The sequence below is a fragment of the Malaclemys terrapin genome, chromosome 10 (genome assembly GCF_027887155.1).
Source record: "Malaclemys terrapin pileata isolate rMalTer1 chromosome 10, rMalTer1.hap1, whole genome shotgun sequence".
Lineage (NCBI taxonomy): Eukaryota > Metazoa > Chordata > Testudines > Emydidae > Malaclemys > Malaclemys terrapin.
In genome coordinates this window covers 78,316,185-78,332,861 of record NC_071514.1, presented here as the reverse complement: position 1 = coordinate 78,332,861, position 16,677 = coordinate 78,316,185, and the positions used below count along the sequence as shown (strand labels likewise).

Here is a 16,677-nt window from a genome sequence, read left to right as displayed (position 1 = left end):
ATTCTTAGGGGAGGAGGGGGCGGATTGATATGGCTGAAGGCTCAGTTCAAGGGTCATTCATGTACAGCCCCCCCCACCCCATTTCCCCTCCCCGCGGGAGTGGCAGGGGCTTGCCTAGGCCGTGCAGTAGTACTACCTGTGCCCCGGCCCTCCCTCACAGTGCTAGATGCCTCAGGATGAACAGAGGCCCTCCCTTGGGGCCCAGCCCCCACTTATCCCCTGCCAGGGCCTGGGGTGCACGGGGAGCCCGCCGGGGCTAACACTGCTCAAGGGAAGGGGACCCAGGGGCCCAGCCCCCAAAGGCTCCATGTGCACCCCAGGCCCTGGCAGGGGATAAGTGGGGGCTGGGGTGCACATGCTACAGGGAAGGGGTAGTGCTAGGCCCCCCAGCGTTGCCCAGCTTTTCCTGGAGATTTCCTCCCAGGGCGATCTTGAATTCCTGGAGGTTTGGCAACTGTAGAGCCCCCTCCCATGGTGAACCAGCCGGACACCGGCCCCCCGAGGTGTGATGACTGAGGGTGGAGCTTGTGGGCAGAGGCGTAACTTACGCACGAGCAGGCCATGCGAGAGGTCTGGCACAGCAGCTCCCTGGGACACAGAAATTTAGTCAGCAGCACCGCAACACTTAAATATCCTATCTCCTAGAACTAGAAGGGAGCTTGAAAGGTCATCAAGTCCAGTCCCCTGCCTTCACTGGCAGAACCAAGTACTGATTTTGCCCCAGATCCCTCAGTGGCCCCCTCAAGGATTGAACTCACAACCCTGGGTTGAGTAGGCCAATGCTCAAACCACTGAGCTATACTTACTGAGACCTTCCTCCCAGAGCAAAGCTTGGAAGAGCCATTAGCTGCAGGAACTTAAAATGGCAGCTGCCCATAGAGGTGGCAGAGGTGTAGCATGGGAGCTGCTATGCTGGAGGAGGTACAGTTGGAGAATTGACCTCCCTGCAAATATCACCTAGCAGCAGTTCAGGCCCCCCATGTTCACAGTCAAAGGCAAAGCATGGCTGTGAGGTACTCGCCCCTGCGTATAGGACAAAGGCAGGTTCTCACAGAGACAGTCACAGTACTGTGTGTAGAAGTGTCCGTGGAGCAGAAATTTTACATTTTCATTTTTGGAAAATGTGACATTAGCAGAAGCTCTTAGCCTTCCCTAGGTCCCATTTGAAAATAATGTATTTTGAAAAGGCCAAGATAAAAACAGCTAGGCAGCAGGCTATCTTCATAGGTTCCAAAAGGTTAAAAGACATTAACATTTCCTTCCTAGAAATATCCCTTCCGACTGCTAATAAGCCTGTAGCTTTTAGAGCTGCACTTACCAACAGTCTTTCAGCAGGAAGGGATATTACCGTGCAAAGTTTGCTGGTTCTTTTACCTTTGGGAGTTGAATGCCTTGAGCCACTCATTGGTATAAAGTTCCTTAAAGAGCTTAATCAATAACAGTTTCCATTAGCCATCAGTGTGCCAGCTCATGCTGCCCTTGGAACCAGAAACTTCCATTGCTGTAGCTATCGACAAAGTCATCGTAGAGCATAAATCAGACATACAGAAAACAGAGGGCCTAGAGACCAAAGATTCAGCTTTTCCCAAATGTAATATAGGGGGGAGCTTGTCCATTATATTTTAAAAATGGGTCCAACACCGATGCTATATTTAAAAAGGAAGATGCTAAAGGAGGTGGCCAGATCTAGCTCTCTACAGACTTTGTCTACTAAGTATTTTTGCTGATCTGCGCAGGATTTTTAACACGTGAAGGAGCCAGCCAGACTATGGCTACTTGGCAGGGAGAACCCATCTTTAGGTCCACTGAGGTCTTCATAGCATTCACATTAAATTCTGAAACTGACAGCCAGTGACCTGGTTAACTAAAATGAGCAATTGGAATAGGGACGGTGCAGATGACAAAAGGTGTCAAAGGGAAGAATAGGGCATAAGCATTATCTAGCCTTAAAAATGGAAGGACTTGGAAATATTTTCAGCCCATGTACAACTTCTAAGCTTCGCAATATGCTGTCTATCATTTACAGCAGCAGTTAAAATGGTTTAGCACAGAACTGGTGAAAATCCTAATGGGTAAGTGAAAACTTGATCCTGAGTCTACCGCCAGTTTGAGGGATGATGGGCTAATCCACAGGGAAAAGATTATAGGTCTCGCTGCAGAAAAGAGACAGGTTATTTATTGCCAACAATATGATGAGCTAATGTTTCCCAAATGTACCTTCCAAATACCAGAGCTGAAGTGATGGCTCACAGCTAGGATTTTTCTGAACCCTGAAGATGTACAAGCATACACCTAATGTTCTGCACACAGTTCAAGGGCAAGAATGGAGAGGAAGAAATATTTAGGTTCTGTCATCCCCCAATGTACACTGCCTATTTATAGCCATGCACGAGACAGAGTGCCCAGAAGACAGGCACACACAATAGCACCAGCAGCACAGAGCAACAAAGCCCTTTGGGATATTCTACAATAGGGAGAGCTGGAAGGAAGGCAGGCCCAGTCAACCTCTCTGGTTCCATAGACATGGGTAAGTGATTCTGATCACACTGAAAAATAACTGTTACAAAGACGACAAACATGCCAGCCTAGGCCTCTGCTAGCAGTGAAACACTTATCTGTCACAGTTACTAACTGTACATTAATCATGTGGAGACAGACCCTGTTTAGAGCCAGCCATACCACAATTGATTACAAACTGGGCCTAAACACAAGCAGTTTATACCAAGAAAATGGTGAAATCCACACCACAGGCTGCTGAGGAAATCTTCCAACTCATCACAATGCTATGCAGGCAGTAAGAGCATATCCTTTAGCCACTCAAAAGGAGTAAGCAATTTCAGGGCACCTTCTCTTTTATATATAATTTTATTTCTGGTTATAGAAACAAAATGCTAAGAGGAGAAGCAATACTCCTCAACCACATACATCAATTTAAGATAATAGATAACAGAACAGGTAAAATAAATGAAAAAAAAAATAGTAGAAATTTAAAACTTTGTTATAGTTTTAAAATATTAATGTTTTGATACATTAGAAATCACATTCAGATCTCAAATTACCTTTAAAAAAAAGTATGGCTCCTTATAAAAAAAAATACTGGATCCCATTTGATACAAAAACGCAGGTCCCACCCTTGGATGTTGCATTCCCACATCTTCCCCCCCCTTGGTGAACACAGACCTCTCCCCACCATCCCAATTTGTACCCATCACTTTTCTACCCACATACTCGGTAGTTGCAGACTAAGTGTTTCACAGATGGCAGCACTTGTAACATAACCAGGAGAGAAGCTGAAATTCACATCCAATGCCATAGACCTAGCTTTTCCATTTTAGAGATACCACCTGCTTTTTAAAAGCACTGATTAATAAACAGGTCATGAAAAATCCTTTCTACATCAGAAAGGACTCTATAAAGAGTTATGGCAGGAGATGTCTTCTCTGGCCAAGAACAGAAGCCAAAATGCAAACATAGCTACATCCCACCCATACCATTCTCTCAACTAAGTGCCAAACTGCAATGCAGAGGGGGCAAGGTTCTCCTCTACATACCTGTGTATAAAGGAACAGGATCAAGGTTCTGATATTCTGGGGCCTACTCTGTTATACATATCACACACACACCCCCAAAAAACCACACAGGAATAAACTCTCACAGTCTTAGTTAGAGATTTAACAGTTTTCTAATAGATCTTCAAAATTTGAACAGGATTTTACTGCCTTCTTACTGGTTATTTGGTGTTTCTTATAGTTACCGTTGAGATTAATTAAGATCCGGTTTTCTGCACGTGTAATGCAATTTTCTGATCCTTCTGAAACAGCTCTTAACACCACTCTGGAAACTACATCCTCTCTTAAGCTTGGATTTCCTGGCAGTCTGGAAAATTCTAGTCTCATCGGGATAAAGAGCGCTACATTAGGAATCAAAAAAGTAGTACAGCTTTGCCATTTTGTAGTCTTTTCAAGTACACTTTTACATTTTTTCCTGCTCTTACTTTTCATAAGATAAAGTCTCTTCAAAACTAATACTACCCTGGTTCCCTGTGACTGCAGGAACATTTGGGGGGAAAAAAATCAACAGAAAAAGAGTGCTCAAGTTTACACTAATTCCTTCGCTGTTGGACCCAGTTGTGTATGTCAGCAACCTGTCCACTTCAAAAGTGTAGCACTTAAGTCAGTGCAGGATCTTCTACACCAGATTTTTAGCAGTGAGGCAGAGATGGGGAAGGGGATTTGCATTTTTCTACTTCAGTGTGGTTTTTAACCTGGGTTCCATAAACTATGTCTAAGATTTCCAAAGGGGTCCACACCTCCATTCAAAATTGTTTAGGGGTCCACAAATGAAAAAAAGGTTGTAAACCACTGTTCTACTTGATCTAAATCCTTTTCTTCCAGCCAATCCTAGAAAATATCCTAACACTGCACCTGTTTTTTAATGATGGTTCTGCTTTTGAGTTTTCAGTGAAGCCAAATGAAGTGCAAGAAGTCACATGACATATCCTAGGTCATATGAGTAAGCAGCTGAAGCCCACGCTAACCCCAGAATGCTGACTCCCAGGGGCCTTTGCTGTAACCTTTAGGTCATGTCTGGAGAGGATATGGAGCAAGAGCCATAATATACAGAGGGTCAGATCTGGATTTCACAGTGGCTTTTCTCCCTTGGGGAAGAAGAAAAGCTGTGGTTTCTTTCACTGCCCACAGCACCCTGGCTACTCCCTTTTGAACAATCTTCAGCCCAAATCACCCTCCCAAGAAAATCAACCACCAGATCCTGATACCAGCAGAAAACTAGAAGCTTGTATTCTAGGTCCTCACAGAAATGCAATGAAATATTACTTGAGAGACCTCACAGAAGCAGCTTCTTTCTGGCTCCCTAATGCTATGAGTAACTTTGGTAAGGCCAAAATAAGTCAAAATTCATCCCAAGGCAAGTCCAATAACCTCAGCGGAGTTATGCTAGGAATGAATTTGGCACACTCAGGAGAGGGAAAGGAGGAATTCTAATTGCAGGCATATTTTTAATGAGATATATGTTATCTAAGAGACTCTACGCCTCAGGCCAGTGGGAGGTATTCTCATACAGAATGAGACAGGCTGCACCACCTCCGAATACCAGCCAGAAAGCAGCACTCAAGCTTGTCAAGAGCATGTTTCCTTCTTGACTGCAGGTTTTGTGCAGAGATTCAAATGCAGATGTCTGGGGAGTGGGAATCAAAGAGAAAGAAGAGATGGGTAGAAAAAATATGACACACACACACACTGATTAGCCTTGTATCCTAAGTCATTGTCTTTAGGGAGGTAATATCCTATACTACACAAGATGCTAAAGTGACCAGCCGGGGGAACTTCCATTCCTCCACAGAATTCTTGGGGGATCCCAATTCTAAACCTTTCGTAATTCAAAGCAGATGGGAAATCTGAACATGATGCAGATAAAGCTCACCCTTCAGCCAGCCCAATTAATTTCCAATTTATAGGGAGGCGTTTCCATTATGTACAGGGCAGGATGAGAATGTGTAAGGATCTTGGGGCCTGGTTTTCTCAAACCACGGCTGGGAGACAGCTTGAATCCCTTTCATTCTCTAATTCTTATTAGTGCCATTTGGGGACTTCCCTGCCAATAGAACAGCTTGTGCTGCTGCTACAGAGTTTCCCAGTATTGTGCCAGAAGTGAGACTCATCCCAGAGGGAGAGCAGAGTCCTAAACTGGTCCTCGTGCCCCATAAGAGGAACGAATCGGCGGGTTCAAGCTACACCTCTGCAGGCCGCTCCCCACTCTGTACTAAAATAGAGATATCATTCTCTGAGAATTAGTGCCTGCAGTTGGAATTTACTAATATATCTATGTCAAGTACCATTTAACTCTTAACAGAAGGGAATAGTCATGGACCATTTTTATTTATAACACACACACACACACACACACACAAATAAAATGTATACTTGCATAGATCTAAATTAATACTCTGAAAAAAGTATTTTTAAGAGGGTTGTTTTCTTAGATGTTATTCTCCTTGTGATGTGCCACTTTGGAAGCTGGGGAGTGGATTCAACCCAATAGCCCACTTATGCCTTGGCTATACTGGCGCCGTACAGCGCTGCAACTTGCTGCGCTCAGGGGTGTGAAAACGCCCCCCCCCCCCCCAAGCGCAGCGAGTACAGCGCTGTAAAGCACCAGTGTAATCAGCGCCTGCAATGCTGCACGCTCACTCGCAGCGCTGCAAGCTATTCCCCTCAGAGAGGTAGAGCTCTCGCAGCGCTGGCGGTGCGACTACACTCGTGCTTCACATCCCCAAGTGTAGCCAAGGCCTTAGGCTCTAACTCATGAGCTATAGGGGTGAGTGAAGTCTATAGTTCCATAGCTGTAAGGACACATCCTGCCATTCATGCTGAAAGGTCTCATACAGTGTAGTTAAAATGAAATAGCACCCACAAAGAGGATTTGTATTGGTCATCTTTTTAACTTAAATAGTCAAATCTTTACCAAAAAAAAAATTAAATTAAAAACGGTGCTCCTGGCAAAAGTCCAAAGCCTGCCCAAGTTTATTCACCCCACAGCAAATGTTTACAGCCATATTACAACACCCTGAAAAGACAGAATTTTAATAGAAAAACACCATCATGGCTCGATGTTTGCCACTACTAGTGGTGCTAGGTGCATATGATGTAACTAACACACACACACTATCCTGAATATAACCCACCTATTGAAGAGAATGACTTTTGACCTAACCAGAAACCGTCACTAGACAGCTATGCATAACAGGGAAACTCTTCCCTGTAAAGTCACAGCTACATTTTGGTCAGCATGCGGCTATGCAAATGGTTTAAGATCTTGTACGTACAAGGAAGTGTGCGTCTCATCCCTAGTAGCTCAGCAAATCTCACACTAGACAATCTTGTAATCAGATTTCCTGCAGCACAACACTCTTCAAATGGCTCCACTGCATTTTACACAGTACAGCAGTAGTGTATGCCAGAGATATAGCAGCTTTAAAAGGAATTTTTTTTTTTTTTTTACACTCAAACAGAAAAGTCACACAACTGATGTCTTTTGTCCAACTGCAGCGACAAGTATTGGGCACAATCAGTCTTACCACACGCAGACCTTTAAACCAAGGCATATAAATGAGCATTTAGGTCAGAGGCTCATTGAAATTGAAGGAAACAACTGCAGAAGAAAAAAAAACAGCGTGTGTGTGTGTGGGGGGGGGAGGGGGGATCAGAGCAGAAATGGGAGATGGATCATGGCTTGGATGCCAACAAAGAAAGATTGTTGCTGAATGTTCATGAACGTTCACAAAGCAAAAGATCAATATGCTGCATTATAATGGCAAATCTACAAAGCTGGTCACGTCTCTTTTACAGACTGGTTCTTAATGCCCAACTCCAGTTTATTAGCCGCAGGATTAAGAAACCCAAGAGAATTCAATTAAATAAAAAAGGCTCCTCTAATGCAGGGGTCGGCAACCTTTCAGGAGTGCTGTGCCGAGACTTCATTTATTCACTCTCATTTAAGGTTCCGCGTGCCAGTCATACAATTTAATGTTTTTAGAAGGTCTCTTTCTATAAGTCTATAATATATAGCTAAACTATTGTTGTATGTAAAGTAAATAAGGTTTTAAAAATGTTTAAGAAGCTTCATTTAAAATTAAATGAAAATGCAGAGCCCCACGGACTGGTGGCCAGGACCCGGGCAGTGTGAGTGCCACTGAAAATCAGCTCGCGTGCCGCCTTTGGCACCCGTGCCGTAGGTTGCCTACCCCTGATCTAATGTAAAGCTGCACATAGAACTGAAGCCACTGTTTGATTAAACAAGCCAAGGCATGGCTTAAGCATTTCTAAAGCTGGCCAAGGTCCCCAACACTGCTTCCTGCTATGCTCATAAAGCCACAAGCCAGAACAGCTCCGCAGAGAGGGACAAGGTAGAGTCCATCCGCACAACCGGCATTGTCAGAACCTTTACGATTCCCTATGCTGCAACTCACAACTATCCAGCCTAGTTTGTTGCCTGGGACACTGCATATCAGACAAAGATGCGAACAATCCCCACCTGAGGATTTAATCATTCAAACACAGGGCTGGGTTTAAATGAGGAGCTTCTGGTCACAAAGTAAAACATGCAAAAAAGTTAAAACCTGATCTATTTATAATTTAAATTCCTTTCACTACATCTGCCATCCAACCTTCATGGACATAGCTATGGCAGAAAGTTCTTTTCTTCCTTTTTCCTCACCTTCTAATATTCAGGTACATGCTACAGTACATCAAAGGTGCTAAGGGTCTCCTCGGGGGAAAAAACTCCCATGAACTCAGAGGTAACGCTATAGCTCCAGCCTGAACACCTCCAGTTGACCTAGTGAACAATGTTCCACATCACACTACATGCCAGTTAAGGTCAGCAGCTCTCACTGTGGTAGATTTAAGTCCCCAACCTTAAATGATTTTTTTGAACAATGAAACAGTAAAATAAAGAAAAGGGTTGTGGAAGCAGACTCAATTGCAGTTGTCTCTCTAGGTCACTCCATACATGCACAGGCATCTAATTGGGGTATGTGCAAAATCAAATTAACAGTTGCTACTCATATTCAGTAGTTTATTAGCTAATGTAGCAACCAGCAGCTAATTTCTAAAAGACAAAAAATTGAAACACGGCAGAATTTTTTTTATAAGCTGGTCAACATGACCCCTGTCCAAGTCCCCCTCAGAGCCTGCGGATCCCAAATGTGTTATCCTTTAGTCTTCTCCCAGCCTTGTGATGGGCAGCGTTCAATGCAAGTGCTCTGTCTTCACCACACTGCCCCCTACAGCTCATCCAGTCTCTCCTGGCCCAGAAAAATGGGACTGAGTTACAGCCATGAACTTTACTCACACGTATGGGCAGTGTGATGGGCTATCACTGAATCAGGCCAAATTGACACCACTTTGAAAGGGTCCCTGTATCAGATCAAATTCACCCCAATATTGACATTTTGCAAAAATACGCTTTTAAAAAGCCAAGTTCAAGAGAAACGTGAATTTAAAATAATTCCAATGGAATAAAACCAACAATCCCTTTCCTGTTTGCAACCCAGGCATCACACTAGTAAAGCATGAGTGAAAGGAGCTATAAACTGCCTATAAATCAAAGTAAAACGGATTCATTTCTCATCATTGGCCAAGCTCAGAAAAATGCAAAAAGGAAACACAGTCAATAGATTTAATTTTTTTTCCCCAGTTTTGGATTATCCCAAGGTATGGGTTATAGCAGGTAAAGAAACTTAAAAAAAAAAAAAAAAAAAAAAAAATATGGTACAATCTCCATTAGCCAAATATTGTAAGAGATGCTCAATTTCAGATAACTGAAGTTTTGGGGAAAATAATCAAGGGGTTTTTCAATACAATTAATAGATGAAGGGGGATATGACCCTGTTCTGAACAACTGGGAGTTTCAGGTAATCAAACTTAAATGTCCCTTTAGTTTAAGACCTTACTCTGTATCCTTATCCCAGCTGTTTCCATAGTCATTTATAATACCCAGGAGAGAAAGCCTGTGGAGTTAATACCTTGTGTAGAACGTGTGGTGTGGTTTAACTAGCAACTGGAAGAAACAAGAAAAAACGGGCTGAAAGGTAAACAGACTTTTTAAAAGTTTCAACAGAAAAATTCATTTAATTTTTTTAATGTTGCAACCTTACACAAAAATTAGTAGCTCCCATTTTCAAATAGAAAGGGGAGTTTAAAAGGCAGATACAGTTTTTTGTATGATTCCTGGGAATTCTTTGGGGATAACATTTTCTTAGTTTCAAGTCAATCACTAAAACAATTCAATATTATTCTGCAAAGGTAACCCAAGTATGGGAGGTCACATTCAAGTATGCCAGAATGTAGGAGCACCTTCACATAGACAGACCGGGGGGAGGGAAGAGGGGGAATGAAATGGCCACTTGTAATTCAAATGACCTTGGAGTTGCACTGGATTCCATCTCCAAGGATGCCTGCTGAAGCCAAGGGACAGCACAGTAATCACAGTCGTCTGAAAAGCAACAGAAATTCGGTGCAAAAATGTAGGAGAATTCATGGGACTAGGCCTGGGTCTGACAGTCACTAGCAACAAACCGCCCAAAAAGGGGAGGTTGTTAAAAGAAAAGAGAGAGCATCTGTTGTTTTCAATACGGCATCAGTTGGAGTGCGCAGGGAAAATATTCTCCAATGAAATCACTTTTATCTAGAAAAGAAGGGTCAACAAGCCTCGAACTCAAATATGGTTTCAGTTCATCTTATCACCAAACATTTCTAGCCCAAGTTCTGCATTCCAATAACCAAGAAACATCACCACCCATTTCCTCCGTATTGGTTATACCCCATCAGCTGAGTATGGACTATGATTAGCAACAGGAAGGGGAAAAGACAGCAAGAGAGAGGACAACCATTACAAGAATTTAGGTTATTGATGCATATTTCATTTAGAAATTATAGCTGTGAAGTTGCAAGCATGGAATGGTGCATAACTTTATCACCACTAACTGAACAGCAGAGACAGATAGTCATTATTTCCATCACATCCCTATTTTTGTTATTGATTTCTTAAGTTTGTTTACAAACTGGATTTTAATAAATGGTTATTCCGATCCAATACGGTTTATTTTAATAAAGCTCGATATTTTCCTAAGCTTAGTTTCTAGTGTGTGTAAACAAGACAAATTTATCTTACTCATGCATTTAAGTTTCCCTTTTTAATTGCTTACTTACTTTTAAGGGTTGAAAAAGCATGTAACAGGGAAGAACACTTGCTTCTGGCTTTGCAACAATCTTGCCTTGACAGGGATGGATTAGACAACATATTAGGTTGTTTCAATCGCCAATATCTATAATTTGCCCTTTTTAAGAGGAAATTCTGCCGAGGAATTTTCATTAGGAACAGCAGTGTTTTAGCTGAGTGGCTTTCTAGAACTGGCAGCATGTTAGAGAACCACTTGGGAGGCCTGAAAGTAGGTATAAATACTCTTATCAGCTGCTACAAATAAGGAAGGAGAACACTTTTCCATAGGCTCTACAAGATTTGGGGTAAGAAGTGCTATTTTTCTTAGTGTGGGTCCAACACTAGCCAAGCGCCAACTAAAAGGCTGGGAAAGTGGCGTGGCTGCTTCCTAGTGAAAGTGAATATACCAGACTGGTGAGGGAGGAGGCAGAAAACACTACTTGGATAAACTAAAGATTCTGGGGTTTTGCAAGTGGAACCAGTGAACATGTAACTGGTGATAAGTACATTCAATTATCTTCAACTAGCAACTTGACCAGCAGGTGTTCTGAGCCACAAAGGAGAGTCTGGAAAACGTTACACTGCCCTGAATGCTGGAGGGGCAAATATGCACACTTTAAAATCTGTACATTTTAAAAGGCATGTTTATAACCCAGCAACTGATCTGTGGAAACACTCACCTGCTGTAAGTCTGCAAGTCTCCATTGATTTCAATAGATCTATGTGATTTACAGCAGCTTATGGTATGGTCCTATTTATGGACATTTTCAAGGAGAAGCAACCATCTGAGCCCAAACAATGTTTTTCGTTTGTCACTCATCCAGCATTTGCTCACCTGACCTGTTACAAGACTTAAAAAGCCTTCCTTAAACAAAGGATTCCCAGCCTCATAGTTCTTTCTGGGGATTTGCTGAAATTCAAAGTACCGTTCACCTGACGTTACTGACTGGCTGTAGGAGCACAAACAAACTGTGCTATATTCTCATCATTGTGCCCTATTTCTTAGTCTGTGCTAATAAGTCTCCTCTTAGAATCCTGGCTTTGAGCAAACCGTTACATCAGCTGACTACTGTCAAAAACCCAGACTTAGCCACCCACCAGAAGAATAGGTGCAAAGTTGCTGATTGGCTGACTGCGACTATTAGGCAAATTACAACAGCCGCCACCGGATTTCAGAAATCAATTCTATGCACTAAAATCCAGAGAATCTGTCCACTCACTGCCACCAACGTACAGATAAATTAGAATGGTCAAGCTGTAGATACATCACTGTTTTCAATGCTGTCACCCTAAACCATGTCCCCCAGGAATTTTCTCCTCTTTTATAAACTGCGAGAAATTTGTTTTCGTGAGGCAAAAACAAACTTGCTCAGCTTTCATATAGAAAGTGGATCTCAGTCACAGGGAATGGGACTGGCAAAGAGAAAGGAAACCTAGAAGAGAAGTAATGTCACCTGTTTGCAATTAGGCATTACTACTACTACTACTACTACATTTGCCTCCTCCCTAAGATGCTAGAAGAAATTCATCAGCTCTGCTTTGCTCCTTAACACCGGTGATCTGCCATGTGTACAGGGTATGAATGGTCTCATTTGCTGTATCTTGGAGAAATCCGTCCCATTAAAAGTTCCACACTGAGCTTGCTGCTCACTGCACTCTGCTCCGTAACAGCACTGTCAGTTTGGATTTAACAGCAAGATGACAACACTGCACTACATCAGTGGAAGCAGAAAGGACAGACAGATCCCTAGAAAGAAGACACATGCTCCATTATTGCTAGCTTACTTTTCCCATTTCCAAAGCTATCAGGATCTTTAAGTTAAGAAATGTCTTTGGTGTTTAAACAGAAGATAGCAGAAGGGGTTGTATTGTAAAAACTAACAACTGATTAACTGGGGGCTGAAAAGAGGGTGATCCTGTTTCCTCAACCACAATTCATGCCATGCACAGCACCCACTCCCCAACTGCTTCGAGTGTCTCAGAAATCTGTAGGGATACTGGGTCTGCACTGGTTTTTTTTTTTTAGTACATTATGAAAAGAACATGATTTATCCAACTGCTAAATTAAAACAAATATGTATTTAAAAGGAAATTATCTTGACTACTGGCCAGTCCTAACAAATGCAATTGACTCCTGGTCCTTTGTCTAACTAGATCATTGGGAGGGCATGTGTTGGGGAGCAAAGGAAAACCTCAAAATCCTGTTTTAAAAACAGGAATTGACAGTTTTCATGTAGAAAATGCGAGGCCTCTGTTCTCTTGGTTTGCATTAGTTTATGAGATTCATTCTCAATACTGTCTATAATCCCCACTGGCCCTCACCCCTGGAATTTAACCTCACTGTCTCAGCTTCACACCATGGGACACCTGCTGAAATCCACTTCCAAGTTTCAATCTGGCGCTGGGCTGTTGACCTTAAGCCATCTGGTCTTCAGGCCAGAGGGTCGTACTGCCAGAAAGGACTGACAAAACCACTTTGATGCAGAAGGCTAACCATTTGCCCCTTGGGTTCACAGGAAAGGTGATGGTAGTTTCATTCTAGGATGTTATGAATAAACCATATTGCCCCAGAAGCAGGGGGACATATGAACAACTAAAAAACCAAATATACACAGAATCTTTCAAAGATGCCCTTTCTCACATGTTCCGTCACTATGATATTTTGCCGTAAATTCATAAGCGGATGATGAATAACTGTGAGAAATCAGTGTGAGGACAACCCACCCCTTTTTGTTTTTTTCTCTTTTCTTTAAAAGAAATAGATTAATGCTGCTCGTCCATCTTCTCACTTTCCCTCAAAGGGAATGGACAGAAACCATATTTTGAAGATCCATCTGGTTGAGCCCTGTAGCTCCCCCTCCCAAATCCCCATATAAACAAACATGGATATAATGATGTTTTGCAGGGGTGGGTTTGTTTAAAAAAAGTCTGCCTTTTCCCCCCAGTTTGGTATCATGTTACTTTAATGCTGTTCCTACAAGAAGCTGTGCCCATCCTTCTAAATCTTCTTGGGTGGCCCTTTTAAATGGTCTTATGTTTTGAAGCTCCGAGAGGCAGAATAGCAAGGCATCAGAGATGATCAGCCTTCCTCCCAGAGAGCAGATGTGTCTGTGATACATTCCTTTAGATGCTGAACTGTAACTCCCATCCCAAAGGGAAGGAGATTAAAAAAAAAAAAAAAAATATCCCAGCAGTCATACAATCAGTTGTCTGTATTTTTTTTTTTTTTTTAATCTAAAAAGAGGAAAAATATCCCATAAGTAAAGGCAGAACTGAGTTCCAGGTACAGGTAGTTGGGAGGATTCTTTTTCATTCTTTTTAGCATCTCGAAATTCTAAGAACTGTTGTTGACCTGCCCTTTAAAATGTAATTTTAAAAAGAGCTCGTAATTCTCTAAATTTCAAGCTGTTGTTACAGTTGTGGTTTTTCTTTTCTTTGAAAATTGCTTTCGAGGCTCATGCCGCTGCCCCACCTACATTCCTACTATCCTCCCACCGATTCGTCATTCACTGGTTGCCTGTCCTTGCGGCGCTGTGGACGTGATGACTCCAGTTTGAGCCTGGACTGCTCCGCTGGACTCTTCCATCCGGGGTTTTTTTACATCTGGCTCACCCGAGGGTGGTGCAGGGTCTTCAGTCGCTGCCTCGCATATCCGGCTAACCACAACGGGAGTGGATGAGCTAGCCTGGGCTGCAAGGAGCTGTAGCGGATTTGTCAGAGCTGGGGAGTGGGAGAGAAAAAAAGTGTTAATTCAGCCAAAAGTCTAAACAACATTTGCAAGTCTAGAAAAGACAGAAGTAAATCACACTGGAGAGCAATCATACTGGAGATATGCAACTGTCACCTTCAGATGTGCTTTACAAACATTAACTAACTTTTTCTGAATTTAAGTCCTGTGTGAATTTAAGAACATTAATCCTTGCTCTTCCTTCCCTAGCACCTTCCATTGAAAGTTCTCAAAATGCTTTATACATCATTTCATAAATAAACCTGTACACCAATGAGCTAAGGAATTGTCTCCAGCTTGGAAAGCTCCCACTCTTGTGTTTTAACCCCTAACCCATGACTGAAAAATTCTGCATCCATAGCCTATGAGATCGAAGCTCTGTACTTACTGCATGGAGCACCACAATCAAAAGCTTCTCCCAAGCTGCCATACCAGCATGCTGACCTGGACGGACCACTGCTAGGGCCGTGTGGGTAGTTTAGTCTCCATGGCCCATTCAAAGCTGGGCGCTTCTACTGAGATTGCCAACAAGAAAGCCAACACCCTGTCTACTGGGAACTGGATTACAACCAGAATATTAATGTGGGCGGTAGATGAGTATTATATCCATTTTACAGGCTAGAAACTGAGGCAAAGAGGTTAAATGACTTACCTCAGGCCACAGAGAGAGTCCCTGTCAGAGCTGAGATTAGAACCCAGGAGTTCCTGGCTCCCAGCCCTGTTCTCCAAGAACTAGACAAAAACTCTCACAATAGTAAAGAAATGGCAAATAAGGTAACCCTACCTCCAGTTTACAAAGTCTCAAGAGTTCTGTTACTGAGTAGAAATTTCTACAGTTTAAAGTCACAGCAACAGAATATGCTTATACCTTAGCAAAAGTGTAAAATAGCTTCACATTGATAAAGACGGCCAAACCATGAGGGACATCAACATGGTAAGAGTTAACAATACAGGAGTGTCCACTGCTAGCAGCACAAAAAGGAGCACAGGGGTAAGTAGTAATGGAACCAGAACAATGTCCTTCAGAGTCCAGCAAACTACACCAGGCCATTGCGAAGAATGCCATGCACCAGTAAGGTCAAGAGGATGAGAAAAGAGAAGACTGTCAGGGTTGGATGAGAGAAAACTGCTGACCACTATTCAGAAAAGCCTTCTCGGTATTCTAAGAGGAGAAAACCCCAGACTGGGAAACAAATGTTAAAAACCGAGACAGCCTAAGGGAAGAAACTATGTTTTTCAGCTGCGCATAGTGAAGTGCGTCAAAAAGATACAAGCTCTGCATCCTCTGCAGAGAGAATCTAGCACCACTTAAACCGGAAAGCTGTGGTGTCATCGGAAGGATTCTAATCGCATCGGATTACAAAAAAGAGTGAAACAAATTTTAGTGATTTCAGAGTGCCTTACGCATAAATGAAGAATAATTAGCAATCAAATGTCCTACTCTACATCAGTCTCATGCTACTGCAGGATATCATCAGCTCCATTTATTTTTAATCTCTATTCTTATTTAACAGTTTTATACATCTAAGACATTACAACTACGCATTACAGTTTTCCATTACTGGACAAGGTAAAACTAGGTAGAACTCTGATGGGAAAGGTTAAATAAAAAAAAAAAAAAAAAAAATCAAAGAAAGTGGCAGGAAGCCTTCATCCAGCAGTGGACTAAAACAAAGAAATAACTCATATGACAACCCAAAAGATGCTGTAAGAAAGCCAACACAAATCCAGACAAAGTCTTCCGTTCTGACTGCCTGAAGGGGCAGGGTGGGGCTGCTGGGACTCTTCTGATTTCATAAGAAGGGAAGGCAATAACTCAAAGTTTTAGGGTTCTGCCACCACCAGTCATTACCCTTAAAGTGACAATACCTAATGTCCCGAGGAAGCACAAGAATACCCTCCCCAGGGAAACCAGACTGGACTAATTACTAGAAAATATCCTATATGAAACAATCCTGCATTGATGTAGAAGATCCAGTAGGCCCTCTACATTTCTATGAGACAAAACCGTGCAACATAGTACTGGTTCTTTCCCCAAGACTTTGATGAGTGAGAAGAGACTGGAGGTGAGACATTTAGCTATGGAGAAAAGGATTTTCTGAGAACAGAGTTGGGGATTTAGTGGTGTCCTAAGAGCACCAGGGAAGATTTATTATGCAATATTGAGGGCAAGGGTTGACTGGCAAATGTCACGGATCCACAGGAGGAAC

At 42.5% G+C, this 16,677-nt stretch overlaps 1 protein-coding gene across 1 annotated transcript in view; it reads right to left on the bottom strand.

Moving 5' to 3' along the window:
• Positions 1–9,617: 9,617 nt before the first annotated feature.
• FOXK1 (forkhead box K1) overlaps positions 9,618–16,677 on the bottom strand; it is a 67,451-nt gene continuing 60,391 nt past the window's right edge. The window contains exon 9 of the mRNA XM_054041246.1: positions 9,618–14,460. Coding sequence (XP_053897221.1) covers positions 14,243–14,460 — 218 coding nt within the window. The 3' untranslated portion in view covers positions 9,618–14,242. The remainder of the gene's footprint in view (positions 14,461–16,677) is intronic.